The sequence below is a fragment of the Eurytemora carolleeae genome, unplaced genomic scaffold (genome assembly GCF_000591075.1).
Source record: "Eurytemora carolleeae unplaced genomic scaffold, Eaff_2.0 scaffold67, whole genome shotgun sequence".
In the NCBI taxonomy this organism is placed as follows: Eukaryota; Metazoa; Arthropoda; class Copepoda; order Calanoida; family Temoridae; genus Eurytemora; species Eurytemora carolleeae.
In genome coordinates, this window is record NW_019396097.1 from 32,848 (window position 1) to 56,573 (window position 23,726).

Consider the following 23,726-nt stretch of genomic DNA (forward strand, 5'->3'; position numbering starts at 1 on the left):
AGTATATAATGTCAATTTGTAGAAAAAATTCCATACTGCAGAATGTTTACTGCAAGGGAGTGTTTATTTTTCTGTATTTCATAATTAATCTCTTATATTAAACACTAATATTTACATCTTTTAACACCCCAAATGCAGAACACATTTCTGAATTGTAGAACATGTACACTAAAAACTTGTCAAAGTTCACAATAACATATACAGTGTACTTTCATGCTCCTAAATGTACTTTCAACCCCGATCCCATTTGGAATCAGAAATGGAATTATATGGACCCCTGGAATGAGGGGGGTAGATAAATAGATAGATAGAACAGACTAATCGAAATCTTGTTAAAACTATTATCAATTAGCTAATTCAAAATAGATATAGATCTAAATTTGGACTGGAATGTTCTCAATATTTTTTCAACTTTTTTGTTAGTTAAATAAAATTCCACGGGCAACGCCGGGAACTTCAACTTGTTATTATTACTGCAATAATTCTACCTAAAAGCTAACAGGCTATGAGAACAGCTAGGAGTTTAAGCATTATTATTATTACTGTAATAATTCTACCTATGAAGCAGGCAGGCTATGAGTACAGCTTGAAGGTTAAGTATTATTATTATTATTGTAATAATTCTACCTATGAAGCAGGCAGGCTATGAGTACAGCTAGAAGATTAAATATTATTATTATTGTAATAATTCTACCTATGAAGGAGGCAGGCTATGAGTACAGCTAGAAGATTAAATATTATTATTATTGTAATAATTCTACCTATGAAGGAGGCAGGCTGAGTACAGCTAGAAGGAAAAATATTATTATTATTATTGTAATAATTCTACCTATGAAGGAGGCAGGCTATGAGAACAGCTAGGAGAAGCATGGCAACTATGATAAGAGCAGGGACCAGGAAGGTTAGAATATATTCCTGGTCAGGGGGGAAGAAAGCCAGGTCGGCATCATCCGTAGGATCTAAGGAACAATATATTAAAGTAACTATGGGACTTTGTTTTCTGCTTCCTATTTTTAAAGAGGGTCACTGCGTTTTCCTTTAATCTATGACCAGATCAATAAGGTTTACTACATTTTGTCTTTAGTCCAGCGTTGAATTAACACAATTTCCTTCTTTGCGTCTGTAACATAAACCCGCAAGTCACTTTTAAAGTTAAATCCAAAATAAAAATAAATGGCTTATTCAATCTTGATCAGACGACGCGTTCAAGAATGTGGTGAATCGGACCTGGCACTTTATAGATGAATTGCAACTTGAAATTACATCTACAGTCTCTTTTGATTGTCACATTGTACCTGGTTTAGCTATTTTAACACAAGCTCCTAGTTCCACCATCTTGACATCAGAAAGATGAAATTCTGGAGCAAAGTTTAGCATCACATGCTGCCGGGGATTCCCATCCTAATCAAGGGAAGGTTCAAGAACAAGGTCAAGGTAAAGGTCAAAATCAAGGATCAATATCAAGATAAAGGATCAAATCAAGATCAAGGATCAAGGTCAAGATCAAGGTCAAGGCCAAGGTCTAGAACGGTCGAGGTCAAGTCGAACGGTCAAGGCCAAGTTAAAGAACGGTCAAGATCAAAGTGTCAAGATCAAAGTGTCAAGATCAAAGTGTAAAGTTTAAAGTGTCAAGGTCAAAGTGTCAGGGTCAATGTGTAAAGGAGTGTCAAGGACAAAGTGCCAAGGTCAAAGTGCCAAGGTCAAAGTGTAAAGGTCAAAGTGTGAAGGTCAAAATGTAAAGGTCAAAGTGTCGAGGACAAAGTGTCGAGGACAAAGTGTCGAGGACAAAGTGCCAAGGTCAAAGTGTCAAATACAAAGTGCCAAGGTCAAAGTGCCAAGGTCAAAGTGTCAATGCCGAAGTCTCAAGGTCAAAGTCTCAAGGTCAACGTCTCAAGGTCAAAGTCTCAAGGTCAAAGTCTCAAGGTCAAAGTCTCAAGGTTAAAGTCTCAAGGTCAAAATCTCAAGGTCAAAGACTCAAGGTCAAAGTCTCAAGGTCAAAGTCTCAAGGTCAAATGTCAAATTCAAAGTCTCAAGGTCAAAGTGTCAAGGCCATATTTTCAGGGTCAAAGTGTCAAGGTCAAAGTGTCAAGGTCATATTGTCAAGGTCATATCGTCAAGGTCAGAGTGTCAAGGTCAAAGTGTTAAGGTCATATTGTCAGGGTCAAAGTGTCAAGGTCAAAGTGTCAAGTTCAAAGTGTCAAGATCAAAGTGTCCAGGTCAAAGTGTCAAGGTCAAAGTGTCAAGGTCAAAGTGTCAAGGTCAAAGTGTCAAGATCAAAGTGTCCAGGTCAAAGTGTCAAGGTCAAAGTAAGATCAAAGTGTCCAGGTCAAAGTGTCAAGGTCAAAGTGTCAAGGTCAAAGTGTCAAGGTCAAAGTGTCAAGATCAAAGTGTCCAGGTCAAAGTTTCATTATCAAAGTTTCAACAAACTGTCAAAATAAAAAAGTAGAATTATTAATTTAAGACATATAGTTACCCTGTCCAATAACAAAAGTTAGAAAAATTAAATTTAAATTTGTTACCTTGTCCATTAAAAATGTTTTAGTTTTCTGAAGCCATTTCTTGGGACAGTTTTGGTCTTCTATACTTTTATTATACCAAGTCACCTCAAAAAAAATTCAATTTTGAAAAATGAAAATCACTGTTTTGTGGCAGAATAAAAATCCCCGAATGGGTATTATATAATTTGCAAGTCAGCAAATCAGAATTCTAGAACCCGAGAATGCCTTTTCATATTTGTTTCCTTTAATAGCCCCGTTATTTATTATGTGTTTCTAACTTCTATCTAGAGTCAATAAATTTACTTCTAATACTTCAAGATTGAGCCATTTTAAAATTGTAAATCGATTGCTACTTTTTAAATCCATTCATAAAGAGAGTTTCATTTTAAACAAATTACCATTAGAAATGTTTTAGGAAAAAGTTTACTTTGGAAAATTCACAATCAGGGTTAAACTTCGGGAAATTACGTAGCAATGAGAGTATGCTTTTATGCAAAGAGAAAAACACATCATCGGAAAATGGACCAACCCAAAATGGCGTAACCTCTGGGAAATTACGTAGCAATGAGAATTTGCTTATGAATAATATAAATTTTACAAAAACAATTTCCCAAATGTTTTCATTGTTTTCTAGTTTTGTTTTTTAAATAAAAAAATAAAAATGTTAGTTTCATTTTAAAATTTTCCCGGAAAACTTTCAAACCATTATTTAAATATTGCCTATCTATTAATTATGAGAAAGAGGAAAGGGAAAGTTCACGAATATCAAATCAAATCCTACCTCAAAAGAAATAGGGTCCACATTCTTGAGAACTACGTGACGTGTGTCCGGATCATTAAAGATTTTGGCAATCGTCTTGATCAATCGTACCCTGAAATAAATAAATAAATATATAAATAAATAAATAAATAAATCATCCCGTGGGAGTCAGGGTTAAGCTCTCAAATAAACGCACCATAAATAGTGAAAAGTGCGTCGTTAACTTAAATAAGACAGACTAATTTTCACTCTCATATTAAAGGGACTGTAAGCGTAATTTTAAGGGACCCTAAATGCAAAGATTGCAATGCCCGATTAACAAAGATATCCTTAATCTGATTAAAAATGTGGAAGATGCCGTCGTACTTATTTAGATAAGAAATGTGCAAGTCATTTTTGCAAAGAAACCGCCAATAAACATTAACAGTTTAACGAAAAAAACATATCTATCAATATGATCCATACTTGATCGGGAAAAGCTTACCGTAGTAAATCTTTGCATGGAATGTCACTTGAATTACGCTTACAGTCTCTTTAACTAATTGACAAATTAAGAACGCATCTGTATCTCGTCATAGTTTAAAAATTTAAATGTAAGTAAAATTGAATCCATTTTTTTGGTATAAACTTTTTAAAAAGTATATTTTTTATTATATATCGCAATATTTTAGCTTTCTTCTGGTTTTTTTTTTGCAATTTTTTAATAAAATTGCTTTATGCTTTTTCCGTTTTTTTACAAATAAAAAACAATGCCCGATTCTCTTAATAACTTTGTCTGATGAAGGATGAATACGAATCAATGTTTATAATTTTGAAAACCGACTGTGGTTTCTCTGCTAAAGCGACTTGGGCATTTCTACTGCGGGAAAACATGTAGGAATTATTATAATTAAAAACTTTTAAACCTAGATGAACGACAATATCTTTCACATTATTGACTTGCTAAAACTTTCAAGGGTTCAGTTGTGAATCGGGCATTGCCATCTTTGTATAGAGGATAACTTGAAAATTACGCTTACAGTCCGTTTAAAAACGAAACTAAATTCAAGATTGAACTTTACATACCTGTTATTAAGAAGACGAGTCCCATCGTCAAGCGTATCATTAAATACGAAAATGAATTCAAGATTGAACTGTTCATCAAACGGTCTCCCAACAACATGGACCTACAACGGTAAAAATTATTCCAAAAAGAAAAAGACTAGAATAAGAAAAAAGTCACGAGAAGTCAAAAAAGAAACAATTCATAAGAAAATGGAGACAGTTAACAATAAAATATAAACATAATAATAAAGCAGCAGCACTCGGTGCTTTTAAGCTTTAAACTCTGTAGTTTTTGAACAAAAAATTACTTGTGTACATATAAGAAGTTCGACGTTTATGTTGAGAAAAGAAGTGTTTGAGATAAATGAAAGGGTGGTATGGGCTGAATCGCTAAGAATTGTACTTCTCTCTATGACTTCTGTAAGGAGAAAATGGTTAAAAACATGCACCACCCATATCTGAGATGGAATTTAAAGAATTTGAGCCGCGGTTTAAATCCTCCAAAACCCGGTTTAAATTAAGCGCCGGCTTAAATCTTGAAACATTTGATACAATTTTAACTGCAACCAACCATATTTAAACCGCCGCTCAAATTCTTTAAATTCGGCCACTGATCCATTAAATATTACAATAAATAAATTCCGGATTTGATTCAGGTCACTCAAATTAAATTGTTGACAAAACTTGACAGTACAGTGTACACTGTACTATGTACAGTTACAAATATACAGTACTGTGTACGCGTTATTCTCTGCAGTGTACAGTGTACATTGTACTGTGAGAGCACAATGTACTGTTCATACCTCTATACCATCTATAGCCATGAGACCCTGTGTATCAGCACACACAAGTTGATACGCTTCGCGTCCGACATCCCCCTCAAGGGGAACACCATAGAACTCCTAGTTAAGAATAATAATAATAATAATAATAATAATAATAGTGTAGTATACTTAATTTATAATCCTTATAATAATAATAATAATAATAACAATAAAAATAATCATTGTTAACATCAAAATCATCATAAAAATCATTTTAAAAATACAAAAATTAATATCAATATTTACACTTCTTTGAACAACATGTAAAGAAAGAATAATAATAAATCACAATAATTTAATGCTTTCACATTTCTAAAAATTGACATTGTTTCTTTTGTGTAATAAATAACCTAGTAACTTAAAATATTTCCTCAACTTTTAATCCATTCAAAAGAAATGTTCACAAAAATGAAAAGAAAAAATTGGATTATTAAAATAATGATATTGGACCCTTTATCCACAGAAAAAAATAGACCACACGGAAACCAGAAGTACGAATAAATTCCTTTTTTGATAACAAATTTGTCGCGAATAGTTTCTTTAAAATGCTCCTTAAAGGGCCTGTAAGCGTAATTCACCTGCAAATTCCTGTGTGCAATGTGTTGAGTTTCGACTCTAAATACAAGCGGGTTTCGATAAGTTTGCACACACATTTCTCTGTACTCGACGAACACAAAAAGGTTTTAACAGTACCGTTGTAAATCAGGCATTGCCCTCTTTGCATGGAGGGCCACTTTAAATTACGCTTACAGTCCCTTTAAAGGTGTGTTGAAATCTCCGAACCTGATTCTTCTTATCAAACTGGAGCCAGTTCCCTGTAGTAACCTCCAGCCTTTGCTTAGTGAGGAGGCTGAGCTCCAGATACCTTGTCATACCGTTCTCAGAGTCAAAACACATATCTTCAGGAACCTTAAAGGGATTGTTCATGTTATTAGTATTCAAACTCCACTAGGAAAATTTTCTAGTTCTCTTTGTATCCTTAACAAGGCGATGATGAACTACATAAAGACCCATAAAATTCTTAAGCACACAAAAGCAAGAAAATAGCAAGGTTGTATTTACTTTCTAGAACATGTTTGTTAGTTTACTGTTTTAAATCATGAAACTATTTGATCTAAGGCGTCACTTATGCATCACTTTATGCATCACTTTATAAAAAAAAAATATTGAAAAATAACCCTTTGGGATTGGCGTAAAATGATACCTTTTTTTTGCAAAAATAAAAAACGCAGGAAAAGGTCGTAGAACTTAGGACCCCACCTGGAATTGAAGAAGTTCTCCGGCCATTACATTTAGTTTATCCACAGGGTTCCGTATCTGGGGCATTGAGTTGTCAAACCCAGTTGGAGGTACACGGGCTGAATCTAAGGGAAAAAAACATTAACATCTAAATAAATAAAGCAATAATCTCTGTTTGTCTGTTTGTTTGTAAGTCCGATCATAACTCATGAACCCTTTGACCAATTTGCCTAAAATCTTTACATCAAATTTACGACCAAGCGCGGGTAAAGGGCGAGACTAACTATGAATACCCTGGGCAACGCTGAGTTCTCTAGCTAGTAAAATTGTAAAGGATTGATTCCAATTCAGGGGTATACATTATTAAGAATTACGCAGCCCAGAGAGGGGAGGGGGAATGATTAATGATACTCTGAGGGGAAAAAAGACACTTTTAACCAAAATTTTAAGTATTTTCCCCAAATTTATTTTTCTCCAATCCAGTGAAAAAACCCCTAAAAAACCTCTGGAAGAAAAATTATTTTCAAAAACAAGGAAGGGGAGGTAAATAATTTTTAAAGAAAATATACAGTGTACACTGTACACCCATATCAAATTTTAAAAAAATAAGTCCCTGTTAGAAGTCTAAATTTTCCTTACCATCGGTTCTGTCTCTGCCAGACTCCTTACAGAGTCCGTTGTACACCAAATCTACCTTAGAGACCAGAAAATCCTCCTACAGTGCACACACACATTTACAATTTTCCCCGTGTCAAGAGTAAACATTTTGTAGGATGTTATCTTTATAATCTTCTTGATAATCTTTCTTTCACGAGTATTCATTTATATTCCCCAATCGACAATAAACCCCCCCAAGTAAAACAACAACAAAAAACCTTTTAATTTGTAACAATTTTTATTTGTTCCTTTCTTTGAACGTTCTATCCTTTCATTTAACATTTAGACTGTGTTTCCATTACATTGCTATTTTTCCTGTAAAGTGCAATTACAAAATATGCTATTTTTTCTGTAAAGTGCAATTACAAAATATGTTATTTTTCCTGTAAAGTGCAATTCAAAATATGCTATTTTTTCTGTAAAGTGCAATTACAAAATATGTTATTTTTCCTGTAAAGTGCAATTACAAAATATGCTATTTTTCCTGTAACGTGCAATTAAAAAATATGCTATTTTTCCTGTTAACGTGCAATTACAAAATATGCTATTTTTCCTGTAAAGTGCAATAACAAAATATGCTATTTTTTCTTTTAACGTGCAATTACAAAATATGCTATTTTTCCTGTAACGTGCAATAACAAAATATGCTATTTTTTCTACATCACGTGCACATTTTTTAATTGGTCCTACACTACGCGCTAACATTTCCAATTAAACTTGCAAATATTTACTTTTTAATGTTCTAATTTTTCCTATTTAACGTGCTAAGATTGTTCTAGGTTTTTTCCTATGTAACGAATTAAGTTTGCTCTATATAACGTCCTATTTTACCTAAATAACGAGTTTATTTTGCTCCGAATAACATGCTAATTTTTCCTATATTAAGAGTTTATTTTGCTCTATATAACGTGCTAATTATATCTATTTAACTTGCTAAATTCTTCCTAATATCTTCTTTTGTCCGGCCGATAACGTCCGTTTAAGTAAGTGTCTCCCTTAAAAGCAGTTTTGAAACCAGGAGCTACACTTCCTCCTGAGTTGATCTGATTAAATATTCCTCGTATCTCATCTCTAGAATCACAAACACAAGGTCACAAAGGAAGACAAAGGGTGCAGTTCGTTAGTGAAATGTATGAGCGTGATCCCCCAAAAAACATTGTTTCTTTCAAAAACTCTGATTTTCTCAGCCCTCTATCTTTGCAACCCAACCTTTGATATTTTATTTCAAACTATTTATTCTCTGTTAAATAATAAAATCGAAGTTAGAAATATCAGAGGTTTTCATCAGAATGTTGCTAAGAAATAGATATTTTGAATTTAGTACGTACGCATGTACTACGTACATTTTAATCCGCTAAATGTTGAATCCACAACACTTCGTAAACTAAGATTCAGTTCGGATATTGTTTATAAAGGTGTAATTATAGTCAGAAATATCAGGAGAAAGAAATAAAAGCCCCCACCCCCCAACCCAGTTGGNGTTCAACATGGGGTGAGCGCGGCGAAAGAGATAGATAAACTGCCCAAACTACCATAGCATGATTGAACCTGGATTGAACCCTATTTCAATTATTGTTGTGGTAAGATATTAATTGAATATGGGGATGCAGAGGGGGGATGAGATAGATCTATTCATTGATCTTGTGATTGCCTTGGACAAGTCTGAAGAGGAAGAGTTTCATTTGTCCAGAAGAACTCAATATTATCCTGAAACATATCAAATATTTTATTATCTAAAGTCTGAAGTCCAAGTTTGGTTCACAACGGTATCCTCTACACCCTTATCCTTGTAAAAATGAGTGATGAATTCTGGTCATTTCCGTCAACTTAAAATTATCAATTTTGGCCAAATCTTAATGCTAGATCAAACTTTGGTTTCAGGGGTACGACTGTATATCGGACAGACCCACAGACTACACAGATAAATCTCCTTTTACAGGGTGAACTACGTAGGCCAAAGTTGACCCGGGACGACATACTACGTTTTTACGATAGGTTTTTAGAGTGCCATCTCACGGCCACTTGTTAAACATAATACCCATTCAGGGGTTAAGTTTTACAACTTTTAAAGAAATACTCCAATTTTAAACATGAAACATAACATTTATGAATTCAGTCTTTTTTTAAAGATTTTGTGTTTCGTATCCAAAGGATTCTTAAATATCCCTGAATACAGATGTTTGCTTTTTGGTCGTGAACAGTACTTGTACACTATAGAACATGCTGTGGGAAATATTGCATATCATATGTTTTAATCGATCTTTGTAAATCTCTTGTCTCTGGACAGACCACTCTACAACTGGAGGAACTCTTCAATTTACTTCACAATGAAAAATCCAAAAAAAATTTTAACATGTGAAATTGTGAATGACATTTTCATATGAAAATAGATGCAAAAATTTAAAATATAGAAATTAATATACACCAACAAGAACATGAACATGAACATGAACATGAACATGAACATGAACATGAACATGAACATGAACATGAACATGAACATGAACATGAACATGAACATGAACATGAACATCTACCTGAGATTGCTGGATACCAAGAACTGTAAGTTTACTCGGATCTCTATCTCCGAAGTATTCATGAATTCTCTCCAAAACCTAGATAATTCAAGATATACAAAACTTCAAATTTTTAAGTTTCTAAAAATAAAATATTTCCGAATTTTATGAAGCAATTCTAAACATTTAAGTACCGACGAGTTAAACAGTTTCTCTCTAACACCGATTTTAAATCTAACCCTATCTTGAAATAGTCTAATGAAAAATTTAAATCCTTCCTTTCCTTAATTTTAGAGCTCTGCAAATAATTAGAACAGGGTGTCCCAAAAAAATTAATATAGGATTTTGGATCGTGATCGTGCGCTGGATCCGGATCCGCATTAAAATAAAATGGATGCTTAAAACTGGAAAAAATTCTTAATTTATTATAAACTAATTTGAACTAATTTGAAATGAAATCTAAAAAACAGAGGGCCCGCTATGAACCCCCCTGACACTAGTATACTACGTACCTCAATTTTCCAGTCTATCGGGTGAGGGTACTTCCAGGAACTTACTTCAACATTACCACAATGAATTCATTAACGGAGTAATGTTTTAAGCAATAAGGGAAAAAAAAAATCAATTGGGATTGATTCGCTTGAAAAACTGTTATTTTCTTTTGAAAATGCAAATATAGTCGTTAATGAATTTGATTGAAACAAATATTCAATTACATTGACAGATAAATTGAAAGATAGAATGGTAAATTAAGAAATATATAAAATAGATAGATAACTTGTTGGACATCTAGATGGATAGATAGATAAATAAATAGATTGAGATATAGATACATGGCTAGATAGCCAGATAGAAAGATAAATAGACAGACAGACAGACAGACAGACAGACAGACAGACAGACAGACAGACAGACAGACAGACACAGACAGACAGACGGACTTACGGACAGACAGACAGACAGATAGATAGATAGATAGATAGATAGATAGATAGATATTGTGCTATTATTCCTAAAGTAAGGTAGAGCTTGAAAACATGATGGAAAACACGGGAACTAGAATGCTGACGAACTATTATCTCCAGAACATCGACAACAGATTCCCCACCTATAACAAGAAATAATTCCCCATCTTTATTGATATTATTACCCAATCTGTAGCAAGATATAATCCCCCCCCCCTTTTATTGCTATAAATCCCCCATATATACTTTTATAATCCCCCCCTTTTATTGCTATAAATCCCCCACATATACTTTTATAATTCACTCACCTATATTGCTATAAATCCCCCACACATACTTTTGTATTTCACCCACCTATATTTCAATAAATCCTCCACCTATAGTGATATTATTCCCCACATATAATGATATAATTCCACACCTATATTGATATAATTCCCCACCTATATTGATATAATTCCCCACCTATATTGATATAATTCCCCACCTATATTGATATCATTCCTCACCTATATTGATATCATTCCTCACCTATATTGATATTATTCCCCACCTATATTGATATTATTCCCCCTTTTGCTGATATTATTCCCCAACCTACATTGATATTATTCCCCACCTATAATGGTATTATTCCCCATGCCTATATAGATATAATTCCCCACCTATATAGATATAATTCCCCGCCTATATTGATATTATTCACCACCTATATTGATATTATTCCCCCTTTTGATGATATTATTTACAACCTATAATGGTATTATTCCCCACGCCTATATAGATATAATTCCCCATCTATATAGATATAATTCCCCGCCTAAAATGATATTATTACCCGCCTAAATTGATATAAAATTCCCCCACCTACAACAAGATGTAATTTCCCCACTTAAAACGAACCCCCCTCCCCCCGAATCAAGAGGGGGAAGGGCAGGGCATCCGGAGAGGTCAGAGCATATCAAAATAATTGTATGTTACAATGACCTAACAATTTACCTTTATCTGTTGCAATAACTCTAAATTTCCAAGTTCCAATTTCTGACTCTAGGGGCAGAGCGACCAGCTCCTTTATTTCATCATTTATTCATTATCAATAATATAAAAAAAGGAAACTTTGAATGAATTATTATTTTCTAATTTTCATTTTTCATTGGAATCCGATTGCAATTAGTCCAACTAAGAGTAACATGAGTAAAGGTAAAAGAATTAAAACAATTGTATTTCATAAAGAAGAGAAAAAGTGCACGAACAGTTGTGTAAATAAAATGATGAAAAGTACGAATAATACAAGTAACAAAGAAATGATGACTGAAAGTATGAATGAATGAATAATTGAATAAATAAAAAAAAAAGAATTAAGAACAAACTTATGGTATGATGAATGAATGAAATGAATGAAATGAATGAAATGAATAAAATTTAAAAAAATTAAAAAAATTTAAAAAATGAATATATTGAATAAAATGAATGAAATGAATGAAATGAATGAAATGAATAAAATTTAAAAAAATTAAAAAAATTTAAAAAATGAATATATTGAATAAAATGAATATAATGAATAAAATGAATTAAATGAATTAAATGAATTAAATGAATTAAATGAATAAAAATAAAATGAATTAAATGAATTACATGAACAATGAAAATAATAGGACGAAAGGATGAATGAAAGAATAAATTGATGAAATATTTAGGACGAATGATAAGATGAATGAAAGAACAAAGAAAAAAAGGATACGAGGATGAATGAAAGAGAAATGAATTTATGAAATAATTTATGAATAAATAAATAAATAAATGAAAAAATAAACAAATAAATGATAAATATATAAATATATAAATAAATGAATGAAAAGATTAATAAATGAAAGGATGAATGAATAAAAGGATTTAAGGATGAATGAATGAATATCCCTGTCTAGTAGGATGGTATTGTATCCAGTCTAAAGTATCCAATTCTTCTTGGGAGTTGAATTCAACAATTCTTAAACTCAGATCCCTGGTATCCCCATCCTCTAGATCCTAGTAGAACAATGTACGATATACAATCAAATCAAGTCAAAATCTGAAGGGAACCCAAAGTGGACTGAATTCAGGACGCTATAATCCACCATACAGAACAATATATATCATTTAAAGCAGATCGTCGTGATATGTATGACAAATCAAATAAATGTATATATTGTATGTATATTATGTATAACTATGGGCACGGGTGCTAGACACTCTAGCTTTACCGGATAGTACAAAATAATGTAATGCATATTTTTTACGAAAATGTTAAAATAGACATGAAAAAAGGTTACCTGGAATGTATTTGCTGGAATTATTATTCTTGAAGATTTGCCAGCAATAAGAGATAGTTTATTCAACCTGAATACGTAATAATTATGAAAATAAAAGAGAATGTTCACGAATTTAGAGACAGGATATTATCTAGGGGAAAAAAAGACGATAAACCCTAACTTGTTTATTTAAAGGGCAAAATAAAATTGGAAAAGTTTGAAGCATCGAAAGTTCAAATCTGAGATTGTGAGGATTCATATTCTTCAATATGTAAATTTTAATACAAATGTATTTATTTGGAATAATACCCANCCCCTCCACATCGCATCTGGGAAATAATTATTAACGAAGATGAGTGCAGGAATTATATGACCGCCATGCATTGTTTTTTAATAATTTTTACATAAAACATTTTTTCCCCTAAATTCGGTGTAAAAAAACCCCGAAATTCCGAAAATACACGGAGAGAATACAGATAGATTTAATGAGGGGGGCAAGGGAAATAATTTATCACGAGAAAATGTAAACATTTGAAATATTTTACCTGTTGGTGATGAAGGGTTGGTGATTTTTAGGAGGGAATGCCGGCCCTGTTGGGATAATGCTCGAGCTAGGACCAGGATATTCACTTCTACAAATATTATTATTAAAGCAATTGTTCACATATTTAAATCAAATATACTCAAATCACAGTTTTAGGGATATCCTAAGAATGCTGAAGTGAGTACTAAATCAGAATTTGACGAGGGACTCAAAGTTAGTTGTTTTGACGTTTGAAGTTATAATGAAAATGATAATTTCGTTCATTGCTAGTGGTCCTTTTTGTTAGATACCGAAAAAAAAATTTATAGAATTTTCCACAGCTTCTAGTTTTTTCTTCTTCATTATTTCTAGATTATTTATAAATTCTTAAATCTTTAAATTACTAGCTGAAGGAGTGTCCAAAAAAATGTCAGCTCATTCGGTCCAGCAGTTTGGCTGGCCAGAGTAAACATATATACGAAAGTCTTGTTTTATTTCTTAATAAATTGATTAATAAATGAAATTAAAATTTGAAAAAATAATAAATTGACTGGTTGATTATTGATTAATTGATTAATTGATGATTGATTATTTGATTAATTGATCAAATGATTAACTGATTGATTTATTAATTGATTGATTGATTAATTGATTTATTTATGAATTGATCGATTAGCTAATTTATTTATTTATTAATTGAGCGTTAAACTGATTTATCTAATAATAGATTCATTCTTTTCCATTTTTTTAGTTAATTTATTAATTAATTAATTAATTAATGGATTAGCTAATTAATTGTTGATTAACCTAGTGGGTGAAATAAGATCTGCTTCATCAATATCTCCGGCCAGGGTATTTATAGGAAACTCAACACCACTCCCCTCACTACGCAATCCTGAACATACATTTTGTAGCGAAGAAAATGTAAATTCTCAAACTTTCAGATCTAAGATAAAATTGCTTAAGACATTCCATGCAAAGATGGCAGTGTCCGATTCACATCGATACCCTTGAAATCTTTATTTGATCAATATATTAAGATATGGCCCTCATATTACTAAGTTTAAAATGGTTTAATTCTGATAACTCCATCATGTTTTCCTGAGGTATAAATCCACAAGTCACAAGCAGAGAACCCAGAATTGAAACTTTCAAAATTATAAACATTCCGATAATCCTGATTACTTAATCTGAGTATCTAATGGACACAATTTTTAAACCGTTCTTTCTTGGATCTAGTAGAGAAAAATCAAAACAGGTTTTTAGACCGTTCTTTCTTGGATCTAGTAGAGAAAAATCAAAAACCGGTTTTTTTTAATTAGAACGTCCCTCCCGTTTCTGTATATTAATCTTAAATTGCTCGCAAAATTTTATTTTTATCGGCTATATATATGCGACTTTGATTGGTTGAATTTTATACACTTTTCAGGATACAAGTACAAGATTAGGTTAGTCTTGATATTAAAAAAAGAGAGGATCAAGCATTAATCTCGATAACCACTATTCTAAAGTTTTCAGCTCTGATCAGACAAAGCTTTGAAGGGTATTATTTTAAATTGGACATTGCCCTCTTTACAGGGAGGGGAAAATAAATGATAAGTAAAGATTTTTTTCATCCTTAATCTCGACCCCGATCTCACAAAGAACAAAATAAATTTTGCAAGGCATAGGGAACCACCAATCTAAAGCCTGATGGGTAAGGACAACGACGGATACTTGAAGAAGTGGTTAGCCAACCTGGATAGTAGGATGAGAGTTGATCAGGTCGGGACGGTATTCTCTCCGGGTTCGTGTTAGAGCTGGGAGCAAATACAGCCGTGTTACTTATCCCTCCTCTACCCACCTAAAACATTATTTTCTTTTATAAAAAAAAACAACCAAACAAAAAATCTTTTTATTTTTATTCGAAAATTAGACTTGATATAAATTAATCTAAAATAAAAAATTTCTTCTTAAAAATTTTTATTCTGAAATCAGATTTGCAACTGATTCAAAATTAAGTAAAGGTGGAAAAAATTTTAGCCGACAAATCTAATCTATTTCAGTAAGTATANGGGAGGAAGGGAGGGAGAAGGTAGGACTAGAAGGTTCTGGAACTATACTAGTAAATATTACTCACTGTACTACGGGAGGAAGGGAGGGAGAAGGTAGGACTAGAAGGTTCTGGAACTATACTAGTAAATATTACTCACTGTACTACGCGAGGAAGGGAGGGAGAAGGTAGGACTAGAAGGTTCTGGAACTATACTAGTAAATATTACTCACTGAACTACGGGAGGAAGGGAGAGAGAAGGTAGGACTAGAAGGTTCTGGAACAACTCTACTCGGCAAAATCTCCGAGTTACTCCCATAGTCCTGATCCTGTAATACAATATTCTTAAACTTATTGTTAAAGGGTCATCCTGTACAATCAATCAATCAATCAAACCAACCTGAATTCAAATACTAATAGTCAATGAAGCAAAACCTGAATTACAATACTAATTATCAATCAATCAATCAATCGTTCAATCGAACCTGAATTCCCAATACTTATAGTCAATCAATCAATCAAACAATCAAATCTGAATTACAATACTAATTATCAATCAATCGTTCAATCAAACCTGAATTCAAATACTAATAGTCAATCAATAAATCGTTCAATCAAACCTGAATTCAAATACTAGTCAATCAATCAACCAATCAAACAAACCTGAATTCAAATACTAATAGTCAATCAATCAATCAAACAATCAAACCTTGAATTAAAATACAAATAGTCAATCGATCAATCAATCAATCAATCCTTAATTCAAATACTAAAAGAAATACCTCATCGTCGTCATAGTCATACGCTGAGCCCTCGATATCACGTGCCGAACGTTCTGATTCATAACGTGCCAATTCGTCCCACTAAATTATGGGAAATTGTAGCCATTGTTCAGGACCGGAACCGCTGTCAATTGCTCGACCCGAATTTGATTTTTTAAAAATAATAAAAATAGCCTTCTTAGATTTATAACTAGTTGGATTGCTTTAAATCGAAATAAATAAGGTCCCAATATAAGCAAAAAAAAAGATAATGTTTCCCGTTCTTTAATTATAATTACATCCATTAACAGAAAACCGTACTGGGATTGTCGTCTTCTATCTTTCTTTTTCGTCTCTAAAGATTTGTAAGTGTCAATTGTTTTGATACTTTAATACATACAAAATTTTATAAATAAATCAGATCTAACTAAATATAAGTCCTTGGCGACTTTTCATAATAAAAAGATATGCGACAAAATTCATTCCACAATTAGATGGATACCACTGTATTCTTATTCCTACCTGATTGCCAAGAACTGTTGATGTAAAGAGACACGAGATCGCAAGAGAAAAAACTAAACAAAACTAAATTGGTTCTTGATGTTTTAGGCCAAGGGACTGTAAACGTAATTTCAAGTAAACTTCCATTTCTAAAGTGGAACATCCGTTCTTTTAAAGCTTTGTCTGATCTATGTGCACTTGATACCAAGGAACTATATACAGGAACGCCCAACTCAGATATAGGCATATTATGTACTGTACACTATGGGAGGAATGCAAACAAACCCAGTGCCCCCACAGAAGTTGAAGGGAAAGGACTAAAACTCTGATGTGATATTACAGTCCAACAAAAAACAAGTTAATATATCAAGTTAGAGCGAATACATATGATTTTTGGGTTTCTGGTCAAAATGGAAAATACAATAACAATACATTCTTATTCCACCCCTTGCATTGGGCCCTTTTCCATCATAAATGATGCGTTGCCACTGAATTCTTTGTTTTGATCTCCTCCCACTGCAGTACACAGATTTGACGCATGAGATATTGCGGTTCCTGGTCTATATATTTCTTGCTTGATACCATGTTTCTGTTTTTGAAAACTTAATCATTTTCATTGGGGTTTCTATTCAAATGACTAGTGCAAATTTCTACTACAGGAGCAATAAAAGATTTGTTAGAAAAAAATCAGATGAAGGTTCAAAGGGTAGTTATTACTGGGCACAACAGTTGAAAATGTATAGGGTTAATACAATGACTGACCATTTAGACTGGCATTTAAACATGTATACCCCTTTTAGATGCAATGAACAAAAGTTTATTTTAAATACCCTTTAAAGGATCGTATTTGCGTATTTTCAAGTAAATCTTAATCTCTGAAAATTTCTCATATTTTAATTTTACTAATTGAAAGGTAATTTTATCAAAAGCGCTCGGCCCAAAACTTGTCTCCTAACCTAACTCTAAAGTAATACAACTATCATGTACATTCATAAATAACAGGAGGGGGAGAAAGGGAGACTCTTTCTCTAGAACTGAGCCAGATATAAAATATCAATATATTACCGGGGCCCAAATTCTTCCCAACCATATTAATGGACAAATTTTCTTCCATCTACACTCTGACTGACATATTCACATCTGAAATTTCAATCATTATGAGAAGTAAGTTTAGACAAACTCCAAGTTATAAATTCTTTATTGTACGAAAAATAACTCGGCAAAATTAGTTAAAATTCCCCAAAATAAGTTTGAGGATCTTTTTTGATTGAAAAGGGGAAGATATCAATACAGAAATTATTTGGTTTGGGGATTTAAAGATATTTATTCCGAAGACGACATTTGAGATATCGTATTCAATTTAATGCTATCTTTATCGATTGGCCTTCTGAACTAGCCGAACCGAACTAGCCCGTAGCTGGGGGGGGGGCAAAGGGGTACGTACCCCCATTTTCCTCCCAAAGGTGGGGCACTGGTGAGGCACACTTTCTGAGACAAAAAGAAGTTGGAAACGAAAAAAGAAAAAAGGAAGGAAAAAAGAGGAAAAAATTGGTATAAAATCTAAATTTTTTACCAATATTATGTGCAGAGGATATTATTTTTTCTTCAAATTAAAGGAAAATTGAGTGCTTTCTGAAATGAATTTTGGGAATTTTAATTTCTATCCTGTCTTGTGAAATGATAGGGTTATTTTTTTTATATTTTGAAAAGCTTATCCTTTTCCCTTCTTATTAGATTAATGATCTTCTGATGAACCATTGTACAGCAAAAGTAAAATTGAGACAAATTAAAATTATATGCAAAATTATTATTATTATTAAAGTTTATTTTACACACTTAAAAAAATGTTACAATAAATTAAGACAAAGACGTATAATTTAAACGAGGATTATATGTAAATATAGAATATCACTTGTTAATCACTACAAAAAAAAAAAAAAATTATATCATTAAATTCATGATAATTAAAATCGTGAACAGAAAAATGTTTTGATCTTAGATCTAGCAGTTGATAAATGAGAGATATTTTCCAATTCTGATATCATCGGGTAACTTTGAAAATGTTAAATTTTGTTTAACAAAATCTTTAGACATATTGTCCACTAACACATTACAATCATCTGCAAATGTATTCAGATTACATAAAACTGTTTGTTGATCATTTTAAAACAAATTATAAAGGAAACGAATACTTGACTTATTTGTACTGTTTCAGAAAAGACAACAAATCTGCTCGCCAATTAAGTTTTTATGTGCGGGGCCGAGCGCCGCGGCTAGGACAGGCTAGGGTGGCCGGGCACTGCGGCCACAAGTGCTACTGATCAGCTGACTTTAGTGCAAAAGTACGTTAGTTCAATCGGACATTAGCGCAAACGATATATAGCATCAAGCAGCATCTAGAAATAGGCCCATAAGGTATCTATGAGCATTTCGGGTAACATCAAATAAAATTCTAATGGAAACATTCCCTGAATTATATATATTTTAAAACATTGCTTCTGTGAAAGTCCCATGAATTAGGATCTGTAGAAAGCACAAGCATAAATATTGTACAGTTTGACAACGTTTACAGGGTCGGCAAAGAAAAAATTCTTTTGTTCTGAAGAATAAAGATTAGAAATGAACTTTGCGCGCTTAACATACAATTATCTATCTGCAAAATGTTTCCATTTAAAATAATAGGAAAAATGATATCAGTGTTCAAATTATTGCAGTATATTCCATTTTAAACATCTAAGATCTAAAACGCCTGGTCTTGATATTTTCAAAACGTATTGTCTACCATTTTTGTATCTTCAAAACTGAAGGAGATTCCAAATTTGTACAAATTTCATATTTATATAATAAATATCAGAAATCAAAGTCGCTTCTCAATTCCCATGTTTATTGGGACTCCCTATATACAATATACATATCATACAGTCAAACCCTTAATAAGCCATGTACATCGAAAGAATTCATCAAATGTTGTATTTTTCACTTTCTGATAATGGAATGTTGCAGATATTTAGTTTTTTTTATGAAATGATTATGGAGCTCTTTAAAACTGTTCTCACATATTCATGGCTATTTATTTATTTTCGCAAATACTGAGATTTACGTAAAATAGTATAAAACCCATTGAACAATTGTCGAGACGACATTTTATAAAGTCTTTTGGTGTATGGCTCATTTAGGGTTTAACTGTAATATTTTAATAAATCAAGCATTTATCCTCAAATTTTAAAGTGCCCAAAGTGAATATTGAGATCAGGTGTTCAAGATTTCCTCTCCAATGTTCCACAGTTGATCCTACACAGTTCATTTGAAGGAGAAGAAACCCACAGGGTGTCTCACGAAGCATGACTCAGACTGCAGTTGATAAATAGTTCTGAATGTCGTCTTCCATACACTGTATTAGATCGTAAAGACTTTATTCAGTTAATTTCGTTTACAAAATCTTTTGCAGAAATATATTTTGCTTTGAAATTAATTTTACGATAGCATGACTTCTATATAACATTTTTATTATTGTCTTTGGTATCAAACAATTAAAAAAATTATGGAAGAAGACATTCTAAACTATTTACCAACTGTCATATTTCGTAGGACACCCTGTACCATAAACTGCCTGAAATCAGATCTAAATCTTTCTACCTATTAGAGGACGTATAAAAGCGTGACAAATAATAGCACAATTACATCACTGTTATACAGGGTGTCCCAAAAACATGGGAATTCAGTGACGAATTTGATATCGTCTTTGTTATGAATTAGCATTGTAATACCTAATTTCAAAAGCCATAATATTATTATGTCTGCTAGAGTTTATTTAATGAAAAGGGTAAAAGACTGCAAAGATGTGTCTATAATTTGTCTCCGCAAGATGAACAGATAATACAGACAAGTTTACTCTGTTTGTATACTGTAATTTTCTTGTTCTACTATTGTATATGAAAGAAATAACTAAAAGGCAAACACTTGTAAATATAATATTCGTCGAGTCGATTTTTCTTACAATTTATTATTTACAAAGATACAAAAAATAAACGATTGATACTATACTAATAAGATATTATGAATTGAAGCAGTTTCAGAGTGATGGGGAATCTTCAAGGGAACCTCAGTTTAAGGGAGCTGACGATCAACTGATTCTTTTCCCTTCATTTCGCTCCACCCTGGGCTCTCATTTAACCCTAGTTCCCCGGGCGTTGGCCGGCTAGCCCCCCCAGCCCCCGTGTTTCTGGAATAACGGAACTTTCAGCTTGGCTTGGGTTATTTATAGAAATCGCATGCAAACTCAAATAAATCCGTTAGAATTCAAGATAGTATTCAAAAGTCCAACCGAACGGTATAAAGGGGGAAAATGGTTACCTGTATGATCCATGTCCATTGATACAGCACCTTCTAGGAACGATGTAGCTTCTATCACGTTAATTCCTTGAGGGCGCAGCTTTACTCCTTCAGGTACATACTTGAAATGGCCCTTGGTGTTGTGATATCTACTCTTACACTTGGCGCAGAAAGTTCTCTGGCCGGTTTTTGAACAGTCAGCGTGCTTGTGGTTCTGTCCGCAGTACTTACAAACTAAAATTCTGCAGTCACGCATGTAGTGAGCCGCGCCACACTTGAAACAGACTGGAGTTCTGGTTGGAGTTTGCTGAACTGCATTAACATTTGGGTCAGGCTGGGCCGGCTTTACTCTTTGCTGGAATTGGATTATGGAATCGCAAAGAATATTCCACTGGAACGGGACAGAAATTACTATGGATGCTGTTAGTTTAGCCAACTCTGATGAATTTAATCCTTCACATATCTTCTTCAGGAGGAGAGAAGCTTGCGACATTGTCCAGCTCGAGGATGGGCCATAGGCCTCCTCGGCTGTATCCCGTACTCTCTGCAGGAACGCTTGGACTGACTCTGAACTAGCTTGGCGGAAACCTTTGTAGACTTGTAACATCGCATCATCCTTCGTGTTGGGTGAGTGTACCACTGCTGTTATAAGTTGCAGCAAGCTTAGGTAAAGTAGGAATCTTTCTGAGCTTCATTACCGACATCTAGTGCCAGAAGACGTTGCTTCAAACTGGAGGAACAACTATTATAAACAACAGCGATCCGGCCCACTCTACTTGCGATAAAAAACTTATCGAACAGGTCGGAGAAATGAATAGACCAGTGTTTGATAGATTTAGTCGCGAAATCCTGTTGTTTGATATTTTCAACAACTCGTGATATAATCTTCGCCTCAGATTCAGTTAACCTGCTCCACGGCATGGGGGATACTGCATCATCAATAGCCAGGACTTGAGTTTTGAGCAATTGTTGCACCTTCGACTTGTCATCTTCTTTCTTCAAGATGATTCTCGCCTCCGTGGACAGCGTTGTGGTTAGCGACTTCTTAATTGCTTCATCAATATTCGGGATTTGCTCCACTGCATTCTCAAATTGCTCAATTTGCGATGCTAGAGGGTCGCGCGATGCGGGCAGGAACACCTCCTTTAGCCAGCTGAGGAACCAATCAGGTCTACCTCCAGGCCCCCGTTGTTCTCCATCCTAGAATATAAGAATGGAGTACGGTTGAATAATCCGTTGAATTTTAAAAAACATTTTATCGGTCCGTGTTTCTAACATGTTACTTAACTCGCGTCATTTAACTACGTTAATCTGTCGAAACAAAATATTAAAGCTCGATGAAAATATTTCGCCATACTCATGAATCTACAATTTGTTAAACAAGATGAAAATAAAATTGTTTTACCTTGGAATTTCAGTAAAATGTTCACAATTTGAAATGTAACTGTTAACTGTGTTTTAGAATGAGTTGGCGTCTATTTTCAATGCCGTGTTCTGCGCGAGCTTACCGATAGTTCTCTAGCTTTTGGTTAGGGTGCGCCGAAATCCTAGAAAACTATTTTCGCCGAATATTAGTAAAAACGAGTGTTGCTATTTGGGCTTCCAATTTTTGAACTTGTCACCATATTGTATATGAAAGAAATAACTAAAAGGCAAACACTTGTAAATATAATATTCGTCGAGTCGGTTTTTCTTACAATTTATTATTTACAAAGATACAAAAAATAAACGATTGATACTATACTAATAAGATATTATGAATTGAAGCAGTTTCAGAGTGATGGGGAATCTTCAAGGGAACCTCAGTTTAAGGGAGCTGACGATCAACTGATTCTTTTCCCTTCCTTTCGCTCCACCCTGGGCTCTCATTTAACCCTAGTTCCCCGGGCGTTGGCCGGCTAGCCCCCTCAGCCCCCTTGTTTCTGGAATAACGGAACTTTCAGCTTGGCTTGGGTTATTTATAGAAATCGCATGCAAACTCAAATAAATCCGTTAGAATTCAAGATAGTATTCAAAAGTCCAACCGAACGGTATAAAGGGGGGGAGGGGGTTATGCCCCTAGCCAGCTATAATCTGAGCGATCTAAAAAGATCCTTGAATCGCTGATCGTAAAAGATCAACAAAATCACTCATTGTTACACTACTAAGTACAACCGGTTGCAGTCAAAACATAAACAAACAAAATGTAAACATAGCAGACGAAACTCTTACAGATTACAGCTTTCTCAGTAGGTATCACTATGCTAAATCAAAGAATTATTTGAAAAGACGATATCGAATTCGTCACTGAACTCCCATGTTTTTTGGGACACCCTGTATAAAAATACTTTTCTAGAAAAAGATAATTTTTCTAATTTTATCGTTAAAGCCAAAACCATAGGCATAGTCACCCTACAGGGGCTTCATTTCTTCATAAAATGTGGAATCAAAGAAAAATTAGTTTTCTAAATCCTATACCTTTGCAATCTGATGTTGTGAACCTTTGATATTTCAAACTAAGACTATTCATGCAGTGTAACAGAATTCATAGCTTGGAATATCAAATGTCTATAACGACATTGGCTTGCAAATATATAGGGATTACAAAATAAGAGTTTGTGGCAAAAACTCATTTCCTTTGAGAAGAAAACTAATTTCCGAAAGTGTTCAGTAAATTTTATTTGTTTAAATACCATTAAATCTCAAACGTTTGTTCTATAAATATTTAGAATGCATATCTTTTAATAATTTGTTACTCAATCGCCAATTTTTTTTTAATCGATCTTTGTCCAATGAGGTTTTAAAAT

The 23,726-nt window shown here is 33.3% G+C and overlaps 2 protein-coding genes across 2 annotated transcripts; both read right to left on the reverse strand.

Moving 5' to 3' along the window:
• Window positions 1-789: 789 nt before the first annotated feature.
• LOC111694833 (dystroglycan) lies at window positions 790-17,778 on the reverse strand. The gene is made up of 24 exons (XM_023463864.1): window positions 17,674-17,778; window positions 16,630-16,682; window positions 16,129-16,209; window positions 15,580-15,675; window positions 15,052-15,157; window positions 14,122-14,209; window positions 13,337-13,423; window positions 12,813-12,879; window positions 12,421-12,528; window positions 11,503-11,572; window positions 10,551-10,646; window positions 10,051-10,094; window positions 9,560-9,637; window positions 8,674-8,729; window positions 8,018-8,093; window positions 7,005-7,080; window positions 6,387-6,490; window positions 5,910-6,035; window positions 5,106-5,204; window positions 4,324-4,424; window positions 3,280-3,370; window positions 2,520-2,603; window positions 1,296-1,401; window positions 790-959 (listed from the first exon to the last, which is right to left on the reverse strand). Exons 1-24 carry the CDS (start codon window positions 17,720-17,722, stop codon window positions 826-828), a joined length of 2,076 nt encoding a protein of 691 aa, XP_023319632.1. The 5' UTR covers window positions 17,723-17,778; the 3' UTR covers window positions 790-825.
• Window positions 17,779-20,887: 3,109 nt separating this feature from the next.
• LOC111694856 (uncharacterized) lies at window positions 20,888-22,614 on the reverse strand. The gene is made up of 2 exons (XM_023463892.1): window positions 22,346-22,614; window positions 20,888-22,140 (listed from the first exon to the last, which is right to left on the reverse strand). Exon 2 carries the CDS (start codon window positions 21,545-21,547, stop codon window positions 20,888-20,890), a length of 660 nt encoding a protein of 219 aa, XP_023319660.1. The 5' UTR covers window positions 21,548-22,140; window positions 22,346-22,614.
• Between the last annotated feature and the right edge of the window lie 1,112 nt (window positions 22,615-23,726).